This window comes from Acomys russatus, chromosome 22, assembly GCF_903995435.1.
Source record: "Acomys russatus chromosome 22, mAcoRus1.1, whole genome shotgun sequence".
Lineage (NCBI taxonomy): Eukaryota > Metazoa > Chordata > Mammalia > Rodentia > Muridae > Acomys > Acomys russatus.
This window is the reverse complement of record NC_067158.1, coordinates 9760104-9778321: the sequence shown is the minus strand read 5'-3', so window position 1 is coordinate 9778321 and position 18218 is coordinate 9760104. Positions and strand designations below refer to the sequence as shown.

Below are 18218 nucleotides of genomic sequence, written 5' to 3'. Positions count from 1 at the left end.
AAAAGGTGGAAAAAGCCATTCATCTCAGCTCAGCAGAAGCAAGCAGATCTCTGTGAGTTTGATGCCAGCTTCGTCTATGTAGTAAGATTCTATTTTAAGAAGAAAAAAAAAGTAAGAAGAAGAATTTCCACCTTTGTAGCCAGCTGGTCACGGTGGCATACACCTTTAATCCCAGCATTCAGGAGGTAAAGGCAGGTGGATTTCTGTGAGTTTGAGGTCAGCCTGGTCTACAGAGCAAGCTTTAGGAAAGCCAGGCTTGTTACACAGAGAAGCCTCTTTATGATAAAAACTACAATTACTTACTTAATTAAAACTGTACCTTTGCCTGTCTGTTTTGGTTGGTTCCCACATAGCGCAGCCTGGCTTTGAACTCACACCATGTAGCTAAGAATGGCCTTACACTCTGATCCTCCTGCCTCTCTCTGTGTCTCAAGCACTAGAATTATGGGCGTGTGCCAGTAACCCTGGCTTCAACACTCCTCTCCCCCCCCCTTTTCTTGCCCTTCCACTCTGACCCAGTTCTAGGAATATCTCCTCCCTGGGGCAGGCAAACATAGGGAAGGGCTTAGCAATATCCATCTCCTCACAATGTAGCTAGAAATCTGTGACTCCAATCTGCAGGGCGCTACACACACACGCGCACACACACTCACACTCACACGCCTCCAAACGTGGAGTTTTCCCTCCCTTGACAGCCACCATGTGTAGACAGTTTCCACTCAACCTTTGGAGAGTAAGGGCAGATCTGTCACAAAACCAGTTTTGGGCAAACTCCGTCCCTTGAGTCAGTCCTGTGTCTTTATTAAGAGGGTTAGCTGGGCGTGGTGGCACACAGCTATAATCCCAGCACTCGGGAGGCAGAGGCAGGTGGGTCGCTGTGAGTTCGAGGCCAGCCTGGTCTACAAAGTGAGTCCAGGATGGCCAACGCTACACAGAGAAACCCTGTCTCGGAAAAAAAAAAAAAAAAAAAAGGAAGTGAACAGTAGTTAAAGGTGTCAGGGGCAAGGCTGCAGTTGGGAGGGACTGTCTGGAGAAACTGGGTGGTGTGGTGACTGGGGCATTGGAGTCCTGAGAACTTCTTCCAACTTCACTGAGACTTTTCTTTTTTTTTTTTTTTTTTTTTTTTTTTTTTTTTTTTTGGTTTTTCGAGACAGGGTTTCTCTGTGTAGCCTTGGCTGTCCTGGACCCGCTTTGTAGACCAGGCTGGCCTCGAACTCACAGCGATCCGCCTGCCTCTGCCTCCCGAGTGCTGGGATTGTAGGCTTGCACCACCATGCCCGGCTTCAGTGAGACTTTTCATTCTTATTACTTACTGTCCGCAAATCAAATATTATGCCTTAGAGTTATTGGAATAAAATGACTACATTATGCCATCATTGTGAGCTAGAAGAGGAAGGTCTGCCTTCGCCCAAGAGCTTATTTTTCTGGACAGATTTTTAAAAAAAAAAAATTAGATTTATATATTTTATTTTATGTGAGAAAGTTTTGTCTGCATGTATGTCTGTGTATCATGGCCCATGGAGGTCAGAAGAGGTCATCAGATTCCCTGGGACTGGAGTTATGGATGATTGTGAACTGCCGTGTGGGCATTGGGAATTGAGCAACATGTGTTCTTGACCACTGAGCTATCTCTCCAGCCCACGGACATGCAGTCCGTGGATGGAAGAGATAAGTTAGTCGGTGGGCATGGGTACCTTAGTTATGCCTCTCCAGTCCTGTTGATGGCCACTACGGCCACCATAGAGTTCAGCCACCAAAGTGAAAGTTTCCAAAATCTCAAATTACATATGAAATATGTAATTATATGTGTGCATTTACATATGTGTATAATATATGTAGGGCTAATAATAGCATTATGTTCTGAATTAGCATCAGCAACAGCTTTTCCAGGTTCTGCGGTTACCTGAACAAAATTGCACAGACAAAAATATATGGGACGCTTTACAGATCTGCATGTCATCCTTGTGCAGGGGCCTTGCTAATCTCAGTGTCTCCCCAACTTTAATTTCTGTGCTGCCAAAGCAAGCATGGGACTTTAAATTTCTGACTCTCTTGCCTCACCTCTCAGGTTGGGAGATTTACAGGCTTATGAGCCGGCTAGCAACCCATTTCACAGAGCTATCAATCCGACCACACTGAGGATTGAACTCAAAGTCCCCTCAGAAGCCGTCCACTGAGCTACATCCCCAGACTGAGAGCTTCTCTCTGAAACACAAGAAACATTTAAGGAGTTAACTCTTGCTCTCACTCCCAGCCCAGTGTGTGCCTTGCCTTAACTTGGCTTTGGTCATGGAGATTCAAAGAGTTTGTTTTGGCCGCTGAGCAGGTGGCCTAGCAGTTAAGAGCACTTGCTGCTCCCCAGAGGTCTCAAGTTTGGCTCTTAGCACCCATTATATGTGTCACAGCTCTGCTCCAAGAGGTGTCCTGGCAGTCAGGAGCCGAGAAACACCACAGAGTCACACCACACAGCAGCCCTCTCACAAGAGACTTAATGGGAGGGAGTGTGGCTGCCTGTTTTGGGGGTGTCAGGGAGGATATAAGAAGCAGCAGGACACCGAGGAGAAGACAGGGTTTCTTGGGGGGCTGGGTGGAGCTTTTGGGGGTGGCCTGAGATTGTTGAATTTTTGTGGGAGCAAACTTAAAGGTCTTGCAGCAAACTCAGGGATTGGTGGGATTCTGTTTCTTGACCCTGGTCCTGCGCTTGGTGTCAAGTCATGGTCAGGGTGCTTTTCCTTGTGCCTCGGTCCTTTTACCCTGCAGCCACGATTGGCGGCTTATAACCACTTAAAACTGCAGCTCCAGGGGTCCGTCAGCTTCTTCTGGCCTCCGCAATGCCTGTACACAGGAGTCATATACTCATAAGCACATTCAGAAAAAAAAAAAATGTTTGTTTCTTCTCCAAATAAACCTGGATGAACAAACTCAGTTGGCCTATTTAAATAAGCCAACCCTATCTTCCGCAAAGTTCTTCCCCAAGATCTTAAGTTAGCTTAAGAGCATTTCCTGCCTCTTGTTTCCTGGAAGGGGAGTTCCAATGCCCAAGTCTATCTTTGCTCATCTCTGACAGACTTCTATTTTGCAGGCCTTTTTTTTTTTTTTTTTTTTTTTTTTTGGTGGGGGGGAGGTATAGGGGATTGAACAGTCTTGCACATGCTAGTACTAGCTTTCCCACTGAATCTCATCTCTAGCTCTCTCTCTCTCTCTCTCTCTCTCTCTCTCTCTCTCTCTCTCTGTGTGTGTGTGTGTGTGTGTGTATGTGTTCCAAATTAGGATTATGGTTTCTAGTGGTCCTGGCATTCCACAGCGGCCAACTTTGTCTGTCCTCAGAGCACAGAGCCTTCCTTCTCTGTTCCGTTTCCCTCTGTCCTCTGGCTTTGCTGGGGCCCTGCTTCCCTGTTGGCAGGCAGGTAAGCTGGACATTTCTGTTATTCTTAGCTCCTCCCTTCCCTGCAACCAGGCAGATTCTATCTCCTTTAGGAATCTCCCCTCCTTTCTATTCTGGGTAGATTGCCCTTGGACTGGACACACAGCTCTTACCTTAAGGAATCTAATTACTTTTTAACAGTTGAAGCGATCTTCCTACCTGCAGGCTCCACGTAGCTCCCGAGTGCTGGGCTCACCAACTGCCACTCCTCCACTTGGCGTTGCTTTGCTTGTTGCTGACTGGTCTAAACTTTTTAGTAGGCACCAGGGGCGCCTCCTGATCTCATCTAAGCCCAGACGTCTCCCACTTTAGCTCCCAAAGACCCCGTGACCAGTAATTCTCAAATCAGTGTGTACATTCCAAGCTAAGTGGCGCCTTCTCTCCGATGTCTGTCGGTGATCCAGATTTGTCTTTTTTTTTTTTTTTTTTTTTTGGCCAACCTTGTTCATAACAGTGACCTAGCTGAAAATACTGAAACCGTTTTTTTCTGTACCATCACTCACCTCTTACCATTTTCTAAATGTCTGACTCATAACTAACAGCTGACGTACATTACAAACATTTGCTCCTTTGGGGACACTAGGCCATGTTTACCCCACCTCCCTCTAAGGTCCCACTGACTAATGTTCACTCCTACTTCCTGGACTGACTTACTAGCATATGTGAGTGGTACTGACAGGATGGCAGATGCAAAGCTGCACTAGAAAAGGCCTCACCTGGCATGGATGATGGTTCCCCACTAGCTACATAGACGGAGCCCCCTACCCTAGTCTTCCGAAGCTTATATATACACTTTAGACCCTCCCTGAGATCACCCAGGCAACATGCAATTAGGGAAAAATTGCATACGAGTAGCTGGAGAGTGTCTGGATCTTTAGGCTGGCCTCCCATGGCCTCCTGAACCCCCTCCACCCGAGGAGGAAGGCTAAACAGTCAGAGGGCCAAACAGTGATGATCTTTCTGCAAGCAGGCACAGATGAATGTGAGGAGATGGCTGCTGTTTGGCTTTGAGGCTACTGCGTGTTTTTTTGTTTTTGTTTTCTTAAAGATTTTTATTTATTTATTATTATGTATACAGTGCGCTGCCTGTGTGTACACCTGCAGGCAAGAAGAGGGCATCAGATCACATTATAGATGGTTGTGAGCCACCATGTGGGTGCTGGGAATTGAATTTAGGACCTTTAGAAAAGCAGCCAGTGCTCTTAACCTCTGAATCATCTCTCCAGCCCCACTACTGCTTTTCAATAGCATAAAATTTATGTAGAAATGAATTACAATTTCCTTGGTGGTGGTGGCGCAGGCTTTTGATCCCAACACCAGCTTTGCAGGTGGATCTCTGTGAGTTTGAGGCCAGCCTGATCTACCCAAGGCTACACAGAGAAACCCTGTCTCGGTAAATAAATAAATAATAAATAAATTTTATATTAAATCTTGTGGTTGTTGTTTTGGTGGCGGCGGTGGTGTGTGGTGGTGGTGGGGTGTGTGTGTGCACGTGTGTGTGTGTGCATGTGTATATGGGTGTGTATACATGTCCATGTCACAGCACACCTGTGGCTGTCAGAGGTCAACTCTCAGGAATCAGATCTTTCTTTCCACCTTTAGATGGTTTTGGGAACATACTTAGGCTGTCAGGCTATCATGGCAAGCACCATTACCCATGAGCCGTCTTGCTGGTCCTAATTTATTTTTTTAGATGCATAGGACTGAGTTTTTTGGTGATGGTGGGACTCAAACCCAAGTGACCTGGGTTTTGACAAGTGCACATGGTTACACAACTAGTCATCATCACAATGAAGATACAGGCTATTTCCGCCTAATCAAAGAGCCATCCTTTGTATCTCTTCTCAGACAATGCCCTCCTCCAGTAATTCCTGGCAGTCCATCTACAGGTTGCAGTCCTTCAAGGGCTTTTTTGCACTTTCCGCTGTGGGCCTTGTCTATCATCTCAGATCTTTCTAACTGAACGGCAATCTCCTTAATGACAAAGAGCTGCGCTCATCCCCTCTTGTATTGCTTAAGCACACATTTCAAGTGTGGCTGGCCATGGTAGGGCGTGCTAGAAATCATAGAACCGGGGTCTGAGAGGAGTTCAAAGGCATCCTCAGCTACAGAGTGAATTTGAGGCCAGCCTTGGTTACATGAAAACTTATCTCAAAACAAAAACAAACCTACCCCCCTCCCCAAAAACCCAGAACAAGGTCCACACACATTTCCTACGAAGCAGGTCAGCATATCTGAAAAAGAGAGAGGAAATGAGGGAGTGGGGAAGGAAAAGGAAAGAAGGAAATAACACAAGAGAGATGACGCAGCAGGTAAAGGGCTTGCTGCCGAGCCTGCTGTCCCAAGTTAAATCCCAGAACCCACTTAGTGGGACAATCAAGTCCTAAAACTTGTTCTCTACCCTCACACGTATGCCTAGACATGTTCTCTCAGACCCCCACACATCTCTGACCTCACATGTGTGCCTAGACATGTGCTCTCAGACACCCACACATCTCTGACCTCACATGTGTGCCTAGACATGTGCTCTCAGACCCCCACACATCTCTGACCTCACATGTGTGCCTAGACATGTGCTCTCAGACCCCCACACATCTCTGACCTCACATGTGTGCCTAGACATGTGCTCTCAGACCCCCACACATCTCTGACCTCACATGTGTGCCTAGACATGTGCTCTCAGACCCCCACACATCTCTGACCTCACATGTGTGCCCTGACATGTACTCCCAGACCCCCATATACCTCTGACCTCACATGTGTGCCTAGACATGTGCTCTCAGACCCCCACACATCTCTGACCTCACATGTGTGCCTAGACATGTCCTCTCAGACCCCCACACATCTCTGACCTCACATGTGTGCCCTGACATGTACTCCCAGACCCCCATATACCTCTGACCTCACATGTGTGCCTAGACATGTGCTCTCAGACACCCACACATCTCTGACCTCACATGTGTGCCCTGATAGGTACCCTCATACACCCACATATAAAATGCATATATATGAAGGAGGAAGACGAGGAGGAGGCTATAGAGAGAAAGAGAGTTCAGTGGTTGAAAGTAATTATTGATTTTGCAGAGGAACCGAATTCTATTCCTAGCATCCATGTCAGGCAGCCCACAACGCTCTGTAACTTTAGCTCCAGGGGACTCAGTGCTCTCTTCTGGGCTCCCTCAGGTACTGGCACACATGCGCAAATACCCTCACACAGACACGGACACATACATATAAAAACAAACATTTTTCTTTTGCCTTTTCCTTTTATTTATTTATTTACTTTAACGAAAGAGCTGACAGGAGAGGCCTTGTGTTTTGTCTGTCATGCTGAGTCAAACCCAAGCCTCACTCACGTCATGTCAGTGCCCCGCCACTGTCATTCCTCCACCCTCTAGAAAGGTGCTCAGTCAATACCAGGGCAGTTAGCAGAGTACTGCATAGAGTTTTAATGAACTAGTCTGAGATTTTAAACCTTTTTTTTTTTTTTTTTTTTTTGCTTTTTCGAGACAGGGTTTCTCTGTGTAGCCTTGGCCATCCTGGACTCACTTTGTAGACCAGGCTGGCCTCGAACTCACAGCGATCCGCCGGCCTCTGCCTCCCAAGTGCTGGGATTAAAGGCGTGCGCCACCACCGCCCGGCTTTAAACCACTTTTGTTTTTTGAGTGAGATTCCTACGTAGCTCAGACTCTCCTCAGACTCTCCACAGTCCTCTTGTCTCAGCCTTTCCAGTGCTGGGATTACAAATTGGAGCCGCTTAGTGCTTAGATTATTTTGAGTTATTAATCTGAACTATTGATAAAAACTTAAACACGAGATATATTAAAGTTTGGGCCAGCAAAACTTGTTAAAGGTATGCTTGGGGGCTGAGGGGATGGCTCAGTGGGTAAAGTGCTGCATGAGCCCGGGGACCTGAGGAACCTTAGTCCCATGGAAAAGCTGGTGTGGCGCATCCAAAGCACTCATGCTGGAAGTCCAGACAGCAGGGCCCGGGAGTCCGCTGTCAGCCAGTCTACAGGTTCAATGAGAGACCTTGCCTTGAAAAGTAAGGTGGATGGCCGGGCGGTGGTGGCACATGATAGCCAGGGCTACACAGAGAAACCCTGTCTCGACCAAAAAAAAAAAAAAAGTGGAGACATTTGATGTTGGTCTCCAGCCTTCATACACAGCAACGTGATCGAGCATAATCTCCACATATGCACATACACACATAAATCAGAGATGGCGGGGGGGGGGTGTGTATGTGTGTGTGGGGGTCCGCGGAAGAGGGAGAGAGAATATTATTTTAAGATACATCTAAGAGCTAGGAGTAGTGGCACATGCCTTTGAGCCCAGCACCTGGGAGGCAGAAACAGCCTGGTCTCTGTGAGTTCAAGGCTGACCTGGTCTACAGAGTGAGTTCCAGGACAGCCAAGGCTATATAGTGAGACCCTGTCTGGGAAGGGAGAGGAGAAAACCATAAGTTTTGGAAAGGCAGTATTTAATTGTTAGTACGTGTATTCTATTCTATTTATTTATTTTTGTATATGAGTGTTTAGACTGTACGTATGTAGGTGACCTACATGCAGTCCCCAAAGAGGCCAAAGAAAATGTTCTATTGTACGGTACTGGAGTTATAGATAGATGTGAGCCACCATATGGGGTCTGGAAACTGAACCTGGCTCCTCTGCAACAGCAGTAAGAGTTCACAACCTCTGAGCCATCTCTTTGCCCTACAAGAAGGAATCTTAATATAAACACCACCTATGACGCAGTAGGATGTAGGAAACTGACACGCACTCTGCTCCTCAGCCATGACTGTTCTTAGTTTATCTGCATATTGTAGCACAGTTACTAAGATGTGGAGTGTTCAGTCCTCCACATGCACAAGAACAGTAAAGCTTTGGGGGTGTCAGGGAAGAATTGTGATATATTCTTCACACTGTTCTGTTTGCCACTTAGGTTAAAAGTTGCTAAAAGATCCCCAGCACTCGGGAGGCAGAGGTAGCGGGATCTCTGTGAGTTCAAGGGCAGCCTGTCTACAAAGCAAATCCAGGACAGCCAGGGCTACCCAGAGAAACCCTGTCTCAAAAACAAAACCAAAACCAAACAAAAAAAAGTTACTAGAAGATAATTTGTTGGGAAACAAAATAGTTAATGAAAGAAAGTTGAGGAAATTCACCTCCAAGGAGACATACAAATTAGAAAATGGAACTTTGGTGGTAGTACCTCTTAGAGAAGCCCACATCCATATTAAACGATAGATTTTGGAACAGGGGTTGTGACATAGTCTCACTATGTAGCTCTGTTCTAGAACTTACTATATAGACCAGGCTGGCCTCTAATTCACAGAGAGGCACCTGTCTCTATCTCCCAAGTGTTAAGAATTCAAGGCATGCTCTGCTATGCCTGACTTAAATGATAAATCCTAAAAACAAACAAACAAACAAACAAAACAAAACAAAACCCAAAACAAACAAAAAACTTTGCTTGAAAAATTAAGCTTGGGGACACTTCTGAATTTTTTTTTCTGTTTGTTTGTTTGAGACAGGGTATTTCTCTGTGTAGCCTTGGCTGTCCTGGATTAAAGGCGTGTGCCACCATGCCCAGTGAGGTTTTATTCTGTAAAATGAAGGCAGGTACTACTGTAGGCTTCAGGGTCCAGGGCTATAAACACTTGGTGCTTCATTTATTCATTTTTCTTTTTCTGGGATTGCTGAGAGATTGCATTCACTGAAACCGGGCTTAGAGATCCTTGTGAAGAGCCATTTGGACACTGGGAATCGAACTCCAGTTCTCCAGTTCTCTGCTAGAAGAAGCTATGTTCATAACTGCTGAGCCATCTCCCCAGCAGGCTCCATTTACTCACTTAGGGTCATTTTTGGGTGGGGACCTAGTTCATGTTTTGTTTTCTTGAGGCAAGGTTTCTCTGTTCTGGTTTTGTTTTGTAGACCAGGCTGGTGGCGTGTGCCATCATGCCCAGCCTCATTTAAGAAATTAACACAGAAAAGAACCCTTATGGGATGGATGGCCACGATGTCACATGCCTTTCATCTCATCACTGAGGAGGCAGAAGCTGGTGAACCACTGAGTTTGAGGCTAGTCTGGTCTATAGAGCAAGTTCTAGGACAGTCAAGACTACATAGTGAAAACTTATCTCAAAAAACCAAAACCACCCACCCCCACCTACACAGCATTTGATGGGGCTGTCAAGGCACATGGAGGAGCTCCAGGGGGATGTGTAAAGATGAACTGACTACAGGGATAGAACTGAGAACAGCCTCTTTTGCATATTTTGGTGTCACAGAAATTTACAGTGATTCTGCAGTCGGCCTCAGGAGATGATAGTCTTGCTTAGAACAAGTTGGAAGATAAACTTTGGACAGTGTGTTATTCTATGCCCTTTGTAATAAATAACCCAAGATAAAGTGTTAAAGTTTAGTGGAGAGTTAAATTCCTGAGCTGATTAAAGTTAAGATCATAAGGTCTAAAAAAATGTATTAATATTAGTTCTAGAGTCCATAGCTAAAATAGCCCTCCTCATGCTGCCCAAGTTTTCAGACTGATACAGAATTACTGCTAATAAAAAACTGGAACAACAGGGAAGAAGGAGGAAAAAAGAAAAAGAAAAAGGAAAAAAAGAAAAAAAAAAAATGCCGGGCGTGGTGGCACATGCCTGTAATCCCAGCACTCGGGAGGCAAAGGCAGGCATCTCCCTGTGAGTTCAAGGCCAGCCTGGTCTACAAAGTGAGTCCAGGACAGCCAGGAATACACAGAGAAACCCTGTCTCGAAAAACTTAAAAAAATAAAAAATAAAAAACTAAAAACAAAAAACCAACCACCAAAAAGCCGATTTAACTTTTTTTTTTTCTTTTGGTTTTTCGAGACAGGGTTTCTCTGTGTAGCCTTGGTTGTCCTGGACTCACTTTGTGGACTAGGCTGGTCTCGAACTCACAGCGATGCGCCTGCCTCTGCCTCCTGAATGCTGGGATTAAAGGCGTGCGCCACCACGCCCGGCCGGTTTAATTTTTAAGTCAGGCCTCAGGCAGGAAAACTGGTTTAGGCTGACTCTAGCATGTGTCTCAACAACACAACATGCTGCACCTTTGTTGTAGGTTGGGAGGTAGTGATGGAGGTGCACTTTCCGACAAATAAATCTGGCTGTGTGTGCAAATGGACAGGGGTAGAAAAGAGACAGAAGCAGGAAAAACGCAGCTACTGCAACGTCAGGTTGCCGGAGTAAAATGGAAAAAAAAAAAAAAATCAGAGTGAGAAAGTGCAAAGTCTACAAGGGCCGCTTGACTTTCCTTCTGTCCTTAGAGGAATCCCAAAGCTCTGATGGTGTCGCCTGTCTCTCCACAGCTGAGCCCGCGAGGCTCTGCTCCCCGTCTGTCCCAGCGGCCCCCTCCTCACTCTGTCCTGGCGTCCCCAGGAGCCCCCACCCCCTCGGCTGCGGCACCGCCCTCAGCCCGGTTCCTTCCTCCTCCCCTCCCCGTGGGGCGCCGACTCGCCCAGCTGCCACGTCTCACTGATGACATCAACACAGTCCGCTCGACCTTAGCCAATCCGCTAGGGGGAGTCCGAGCAAAGTCCTAGCCAGCGAGCCAGCGGGGAGGGGAGCAGGAAGGGCGGGGGATAGAGTGAGGGAATCGGGGCGGGGCCGGCGACAAGCTCGCAGGTGCGCATGCGTTTCGAGCGCGGGGCCTAGTGGGAAGCTGAGTTCAGGCTGTCCTCCGGCCCCGTCCAGCTTGCCCAGCGCGCTGTGTGCTCACAACTCTATTTCCCGGCGTGCCGCGCGACGCGGCCGCCCTTTGGGCCGCGACAGGCCCCTTGGCCTAGGCTTCCCTAGTTCCTGGTTCGCCGGCGGCCATTTTGGGTGGAAGCGATCCCTGAGTGGCGGCGGCTGCTGCTGATTGTGTTCTAAGGGTCGGAGTGGGGTCGACGTTTGCTCTACCGGAACAGCTTAGCTCCTTCCTTCCCTTCCATTACCCGTGGCGCGGAGAGTTGGGGCGGCGGCTGCGTCAGCAAGGGCGGTGGCGGCGGCGGCGGCGGCAGCTGCAGTGACATGTCCAGCATGAATCCCGAATAGTGAGTGCAGGGGAACCGGGGCGGGCCGGGGGTGAGGGCGGCCGGCCGGCCGCGGGTGAAGGCGGCCGGGAAGGAGGTTCGCTGCGCAGCGGTGGGAATGTCGGCCGGGCGAGCGAGACAGAGCAGCCCGAGGGGCTCCCATTGTCTGAGGGCCGAGGGCCGCGGCGGGGAGGGGTCGGGCCTCCGGGCCGGGGTCGGGGCGCAGCCGGCGGGGAGGTGGGTGCCGCCGAGGCTGGGCGTCGGGGGGAATCGGCCTCGGACGGCAGCCAGGAGGGGCGCGTCTTTGGAGGCAGTGAGGGCTGGAGGAGGACTTGTTTTTAAGGGGAGGTCGGTGGGAGAACTGTGCTAGAGGGCACTGTCAGACCCTGCGCCGGCTCTGCGGAGCTGTCAGCGTCGGCAAGGGAGGAAACCCGCTTTCCTTGTGAATCCGGAGCTTGTTGTTAGAGCTCTCTCTCTCTCTCCTCGTCAGGTTTCAGGTAATATGGATGCTTCCGGGCTGCGTGGGTTTGGGGGGGCGGCAATGAGGAGACCGCGAGAAGCTATTTACAATGGTTAGTTGCCTTTGGGGCTTGTCTCCTGCAAGAGTTCTGCTAAGAACTGTGAGCCACGACCCTTCTAAAATCCTGGGCAGTGGGTGAAATTTTTGTTTTAGAGGACACCTAAGTCTCCAGTCACCTTTGTCTTCAGTAGGTCAATAACAACAACCACAAAATTGAACTAAAAATGTCTCCCTGGTACCACCAAATTAAAGTCCGAGTTTGCTGACAAATTTGGAAAAAGGAAAAAAAGGGGGGGGGGGGGAGAAAAGGAATGAGACCTTTGGTAGAGCTGTAGGTTTTAGATTACCTAGTTGAATGGGTGTCGATCGGGAATGAGGTTCCATGACGTGTCATGAAAAGTTAATGCATTCCTTTTTCTTGCTTACTCAAGAAGTCACTAGAGCAGATGTGACATGACACACCTGGCACCTTTCATGGGAACTGGTTGGTGTTCTCTTTTCTTGGGTAGATTTTGTTAGGCTCTCTTGAACGGCACCTAAAATTCTATGGTTTCCATCTACGAAAATCAATAACTTGCAGAGATGTTATTTCTATTCCTTATTAGTGTCAGAACTCTTTAAGGGAGAGGAATTTTGTTGTTGCTTTGTTTGTTTGTTTGTTTGTTTGTTTTTTAAGAGAAATCAGTATTGCTGTAAAAACTGAATTTCTTTTGTTGCTTTGGTCAGTTATTGCCGTTTCCCCTTGCAAGGTCCATCCGTCAGTTTAGCTGACTTGTCATGTGTGTGTCACATGGCTCTTGCAAAATGCATTCGAGGTTCAAGTTTTGTAAGACTGTGGTTTAATGCCGAATTGTTGTTTTTTTGTTTTTTTGTTTTTTTTTTTTTCTTCACTGTGCGAAGCACAGGACTTTTATAGACTTTAGTTTTATTGTGGTATGTGTGTTTGTGTTGCATGTGCTTGCAGGTGCACAGGTGCCACAGTGCTGTGTGACAGGTCAGGGGATAACTTTTGGGAGCTTGTTTTTCCTTCCTTTGTAGCTTGCGTACTGAATCAGACAAGCACTTTATCCACAGAGTTTTGTCATTGGCCCAGGCTTTTGTATTTCTTTAAGAAGCTGGGAATAGTTCAAACAGTAACATACTTGCTCTGTTGGCAGCCCCTCCCCCACCAAGGACTCTCCAGGACAAAATTAGTTTAGTTAAGCAAAGTTGAATTTGGGTTCCTACTTAATTCTCCTGGCAACAGTAAAGAGCATGGGTTTGCTATATTAGGAAGGTTTGTAAGCCTGTATTATTTGAGAAGTTCCCTATATTTGTTACATATATTTAAATATTTTTATTATGGTTCTCAAAAGTCCTAATGCTACTACCCTTCAGTACAATTCTTCATGTTGTAGTGACCTCCAACCGTAAAACTTTAATTGCTATTTCATAACTGTAATTTTGCTACTGTTATGGATTGTAATTAAATAACTGATACATGACTCCTGTGAATGGTCATTCAACTCCCAAAGCAGTTGCAACCCACAGATTGAGAACTGCTGGCATAGAACAATACATATTCTTAGCCACTGAGTGATCTCTCCAGCCCCTGTTACTTACATTTTAATTTTTTTTATTTTTTTGGATTCGCTTTGTAGACCAGGCTGGCCTCGAACTTGCAGTGATTCCCCTGCCTCTGCCTCCCTAGTGCTGGGATTCAAGGCGTGCACTACCGTGCCCATTTTAACTTAATTTTTTTTAATACTGTAAGAAGGTCTTGAAGATTTAACTAGGTGACAAAACGTTGTTTCTCATTTTGTAAAGTAGTATTAAAAAGTCATTTTTATTATCTGTTAAGGTAGTAGTGTAGTTCACGAGTATGTACAAAAACTTGGGCAGCTGTCCAGAGCACGCTGCTGTATGTGGTGCAAATCTATTTTTTTCCCCTCCTGGTTTTCGTTTTGGTTTTTCAAGACAGGGTTTCTCTGTGTACTCTTGGCTGTCCTTAACTCAGCTTTATAGACCAGGCTGGCCTCAAATTCCCGGAGATCCACCTGCCTCTGCCTCCCCGAGTACTGGGATTACAGGTGTGCGCCACCATGCCCACGGTGTAAATCATTTTTAACTAAGCTAAGATTTAAGAGTCTTAACCTGAAGAGGCCTGTGGCATAATATACAAAATAGAGTCTGTACATGTCAAATCCTAGTAGAGTCAGCACACAGACGTGCGGCATGGGTCAGAGCCATATGATTTTAGGGGGAAGAATTGCTTGTTTTAGTGGGATGTTGGGTTTTGGAAGACATGTAAGAAAATTACCAGTGCACCAGTGAGATAGCTCAGCTGGTCAAGGCATCTGCCCACCTTGAAAAGTTATATCCCTGGGATCTGCGTGGTGGAAGGAGAGGGCTGGCTCCTGCAGGTTGTTCTCCAGGCGGCACATGTGTCCCTCCCTCAGTAATCTAAATAAGTAGAATAAAAAAGAATTATTAGCATAGAAGTGATCCAGGGAATTGTTTCCAAGAGGGAAAAGGAAGAGGAATGGCTAATAAATGACAAGGATAATAGTCCCCCCCCCCACCTTTTCCTAAGATTTAAGACAAGATGTCACTGTGATGTAGTCCTGGCTGTTCTGAAACCCACTGTGTAGATGAGGCTGGCTTTGTATTTGCAGCAGTCTTCCTGTCCTGAGTCACCATGCCTCCTTGTGTGGACAGTCATTTTATTCATCCTTCTTTTAAGTCCTCAAGTAGGTGAATATCTGGTTTATATTTGCATTTTAGACTATGTAATAAAATGGTCTAAGAGTTTGAGGAAGGGATTTATGAAATACGCGTAAGATTAGAGGCGAGGCTGGGCATGGTGGCACACGCCTATAATCCCAGCACTCGGGAGGCAGAGGCAGGTGGATCTTTGTGAATTCAATGCCAGCCTGGTCTACAAAAGGAGTTCAGGATAACCAGGGCTACACAGAGAATCCCTGTCTTAGGGGGTGGGAAGGGGTGGTGGGGAGATTAGAGCTAATGACAGATATTTTATTACTGAAAATCATAAGTGCAGCCAATATATCAATATTAATATATCAATAATAACTAAGTTATAATCTGTCTCTCATTGTGTGTGTGTGTGTGTGTGTGCGTGCGCGTGTGCATGTGCGTCTGTCTGCCTGTCTGTTTATGATCTGAAGAAAACCAATTTTAGGTTGATTTGGGAGAAACAAAAAGCCTGTTATCCTTATGACAGGAATTAAGGGTGAGGTCTAAGTTACTTTCATTTCAGCTACAAACAAAAACAACTGAAAGTGTGATTTGTTTGTTTGCTTGTTTGCTTTTCGAGCCAGGGTTTCTCTATGTAGCTTTGGCTGTCCTGGACTCACTTTGTGGATCAGGCTGCCCTCTAACTCACAGAGGTCCATCTGCCTCTGAAAGTGTGATCGTAACAGTGGAAAAGTATATGGAAAGGCCCAAAGCCTTTTCTCTTCTTGGAGATCTGAAGAAAGATTTGACTTTTTACACTTACTGTGTATTTGGAGAGGGGTCACCTGAGTGCTCCAGTGACCGTGTGGAGGTCAGAGGGTAGCTTACTGCAATCAGTTCTCTCCTCCTACTCTGTGGGCCCCGGGGAGCAAACTGTTTTAGTCTTGGTTGTAAGCACTGAGCTATGTTGCTGACCCAAGATTTGATTTTCAGAGCTAGGTAGTGAGGCAGACAGTGCGAGGGGTGTAAGAGCCTGTACCCTGAGTACTTGAGGCAGAGGCAGGAGGGTTGGTCACTGAGGGCTCCAGGCCACCCTGGTCTACATTAATGAATGCCAGGCTGTCAAGGGCTACATAGGGACTTTGTCTTGAGAGAGAGACAGACATAGACACAGACTTAATATTATCCCTCATACAAGAAGTAGTTGTCATAATCTAGTAGCTTCTAGGGAACTTTAATTCATTTTCTATTTTGAGACAGGTCTTGAGGATCTCAGGCTGACTTCAAGCTCACTTTATAACTGAGGGTGACCTTCAGCTTCTGATCCTCCTGCTGAGTGCTGAGATAATGAGGTCCTGGGGGTTGAGCCCATAGCATTCTACCAGTTGAGCTCTAGCACTAGCCTTGAACTTCTTGTCTTCAAAGATGTGTATGTACGAGTGTTGGGTGCATGTGCACATGTGTGTGCATGTATTTGGTGGTCAGAGGTCAGCCTTGGGTTTCATTCCTTGGGAGGTTTCCTATTTGTTTGTTTTTAGCCTTTATCTTATGTGTGTGTGTGTTTGTCCTTATTGTGTCTGTATACCATGTGCATGGTGCACGCAGTGCCCTCAGTGGTCGGAAGAGGCTGTCATGTGGTTGCTGGGAACCAAACTTGGATCCTCTGGAAAGATAGCCAGTGCTCTTAGCCATTGAGGCACCTCTCCAGCCCTTATTTTTTTAAGACATGGTTTCTCTTTGGGGCCTGGGGTTCACAGAAGTGGCTAGGTTAGCCCCAGGGAGCTTCCTATCTCTGCTTCTCTGGTGCTGAGATTACAGGAATGGGACACCATACCAGTTTGTTTTGTTTTAGGTGGGTGCTTGGGATCTAACTCTGATAAACACTTTACTAATGAAGCATCTCCCACTCACCAAAGTTAAAAAAATGTTTTAATAGAGCCAGGTGGTGGCGGTGTAGAACTTTAATCCCTGTCTTGAAAAAACCCCCCCCAAAATTTTTTTAAAATTACATTTGTTTAGTGTGTGTATGTGTGTGTATGAAGGGGAGGGGGAACACATGGATTTGTGTGTGGAGTATGTGTGGATCCCAAGGATTGATCTCAAGTCATCAGACTTGTTTATTTATTAATTAATTAAAGTGACAAAATAGCATAGCGTGGTGGCTCATGCATGAGATTCCAGTATTTGGGGAGATTGGAAGCAGGAGGATTGCCTGAAGTTTGAAGCCAGCCTGGGCTACTTAGTGAATTCCAGACTAGCCTGGGCTACATTAGGCTTTGTTTCAAAAAGCTAAACCAAACCAAACCTCACAGTGTTAATGGGGATGGTTGAACTCCTGATCTTCCAGCATCCATTTCCCAGATGCTCAGATGAAAAGTGAGCAGCCCCTTTCCTGGGCTTCCGCAGACCAATCTGTGATGATGACCTTGTCTTTCCCTCTCTCCCTCCTTTAGAGAGTTCAGAGTCCTGAAAATGTTAGAAGTCTTTCTTTTTTGGTTTTTTGAGACAGAGTTTCCCTGTGTAGCCAGCCAGGCTGGCCTTGAGCTCATAGGGACCCTTCTGCCTCCTAAGTGCTGGGATTAAAGGTGTGTGCCACTGTGCCCAGCCATAAGCTTCCAGGCTTTGCTTTTCTGTAATTAGTAGAGCCATTTCAAATAAGTGTCCTCTCTCTTAAGTGCTTGCAAATAAAGTTGGGTCAATCAGTTATCTGTCTGACATGTATTATTACTGTCATGGCTTTCATGTAGTTTTTTTCCTGAGAGGTGTGTGTGTGTGTGTGTGTGTGTGTGTGTGTGTGTGTGTGTTGCTGGTAATCAAATCCAGGGCTTGCATATGGCAGGCAGAAGTCCTCTGTCACTCCATCCATTGTAGAAAAATTGGCAGGAGAAATTAGGACGCTTATTGTGTAGAATATGATTTTGAAGTGTCTGGAGTATCAGCATCTGTAATTGTCAGGTAGACAGGCAGCTGTATAGAAACTTCACAAAATGATTAGGCTTGGAAATTCCAGTGCCCACGAAAGTCAAGAGTTTAAGGCCAGTCTTGGCTCCAGGGCAGCCTGGCCTACAGATTTGTCTCAGAAAGAATGGAAGGGAGGAAGGCAGAGAAGATTAAAACAAAACAAAAGGAAAACCTGGGTGCCATTACATGAGCTATTTTCGATGTGACTTAGCTTTTTATGACTCTCTGAATTGACTCTTGAGTTTCTTAGTAAGAGACGTTGGCAGATTGCCTCCTCTCCCTTTTAAGGAGAAGGGAGTGGTCAGTCTATTCCTGTTTTCCTGGAGAAGTTGGGGCTTAAGTTGCTGCTTTGATACCTATAATACGATTAATTTTTAAGAATTAGTATTTAATGTTTGTGGGTGTCTGTCTGTATACCTAATGCATGCCTGATGTCAGAGGGAAGCCAGAAAAGGAAATCAAATCCCCTGGAACTGGAATTATGGGAATTGAACCTGGATCCTCTGGAACATTCTGTAGCCAATGCTCTTAAATGCTAGGCTCTTTCTCCAGCACCCATAGACGATAAGGGGAACCCCCCCCCCTGCTTTT

The 18218-nt window shown here is 46.4% G+C and overlaps 1 protein-coding gene and 1 pseudogene across 1 annotated transcript in view; one reads left to right on the top strand and one right to left on the bottom strand.

Moving 5' to 3' along the window:
* Positions 1-1925: 1925 nt before the first annotated feature.
* LOC127206086 (uncharacterized) lies at positions 1926-2025 on the bottom strand (annotated as a pseudogene).
* Positions 2026-11249: 9224 nt separating this feature from the next.
* The window catches only part of Rab1a (RAB1A, member RAS oncogene family), a 28180-nt gene continuing 21211 nt past the window's right edge, over positions 11250-18218 (top strand). The window contains exon 1 of the mRNA XM_051164681.1: positions 11250-11491. Within this exon, the coding sequence (XP_051020638.1) occupies positions 11469-11491 (23 nt within the window). The 5' untranslated portion in view covers positions 11250-11468. The remainder of the gene's footprint in view (positions 11492-18218) is intronic.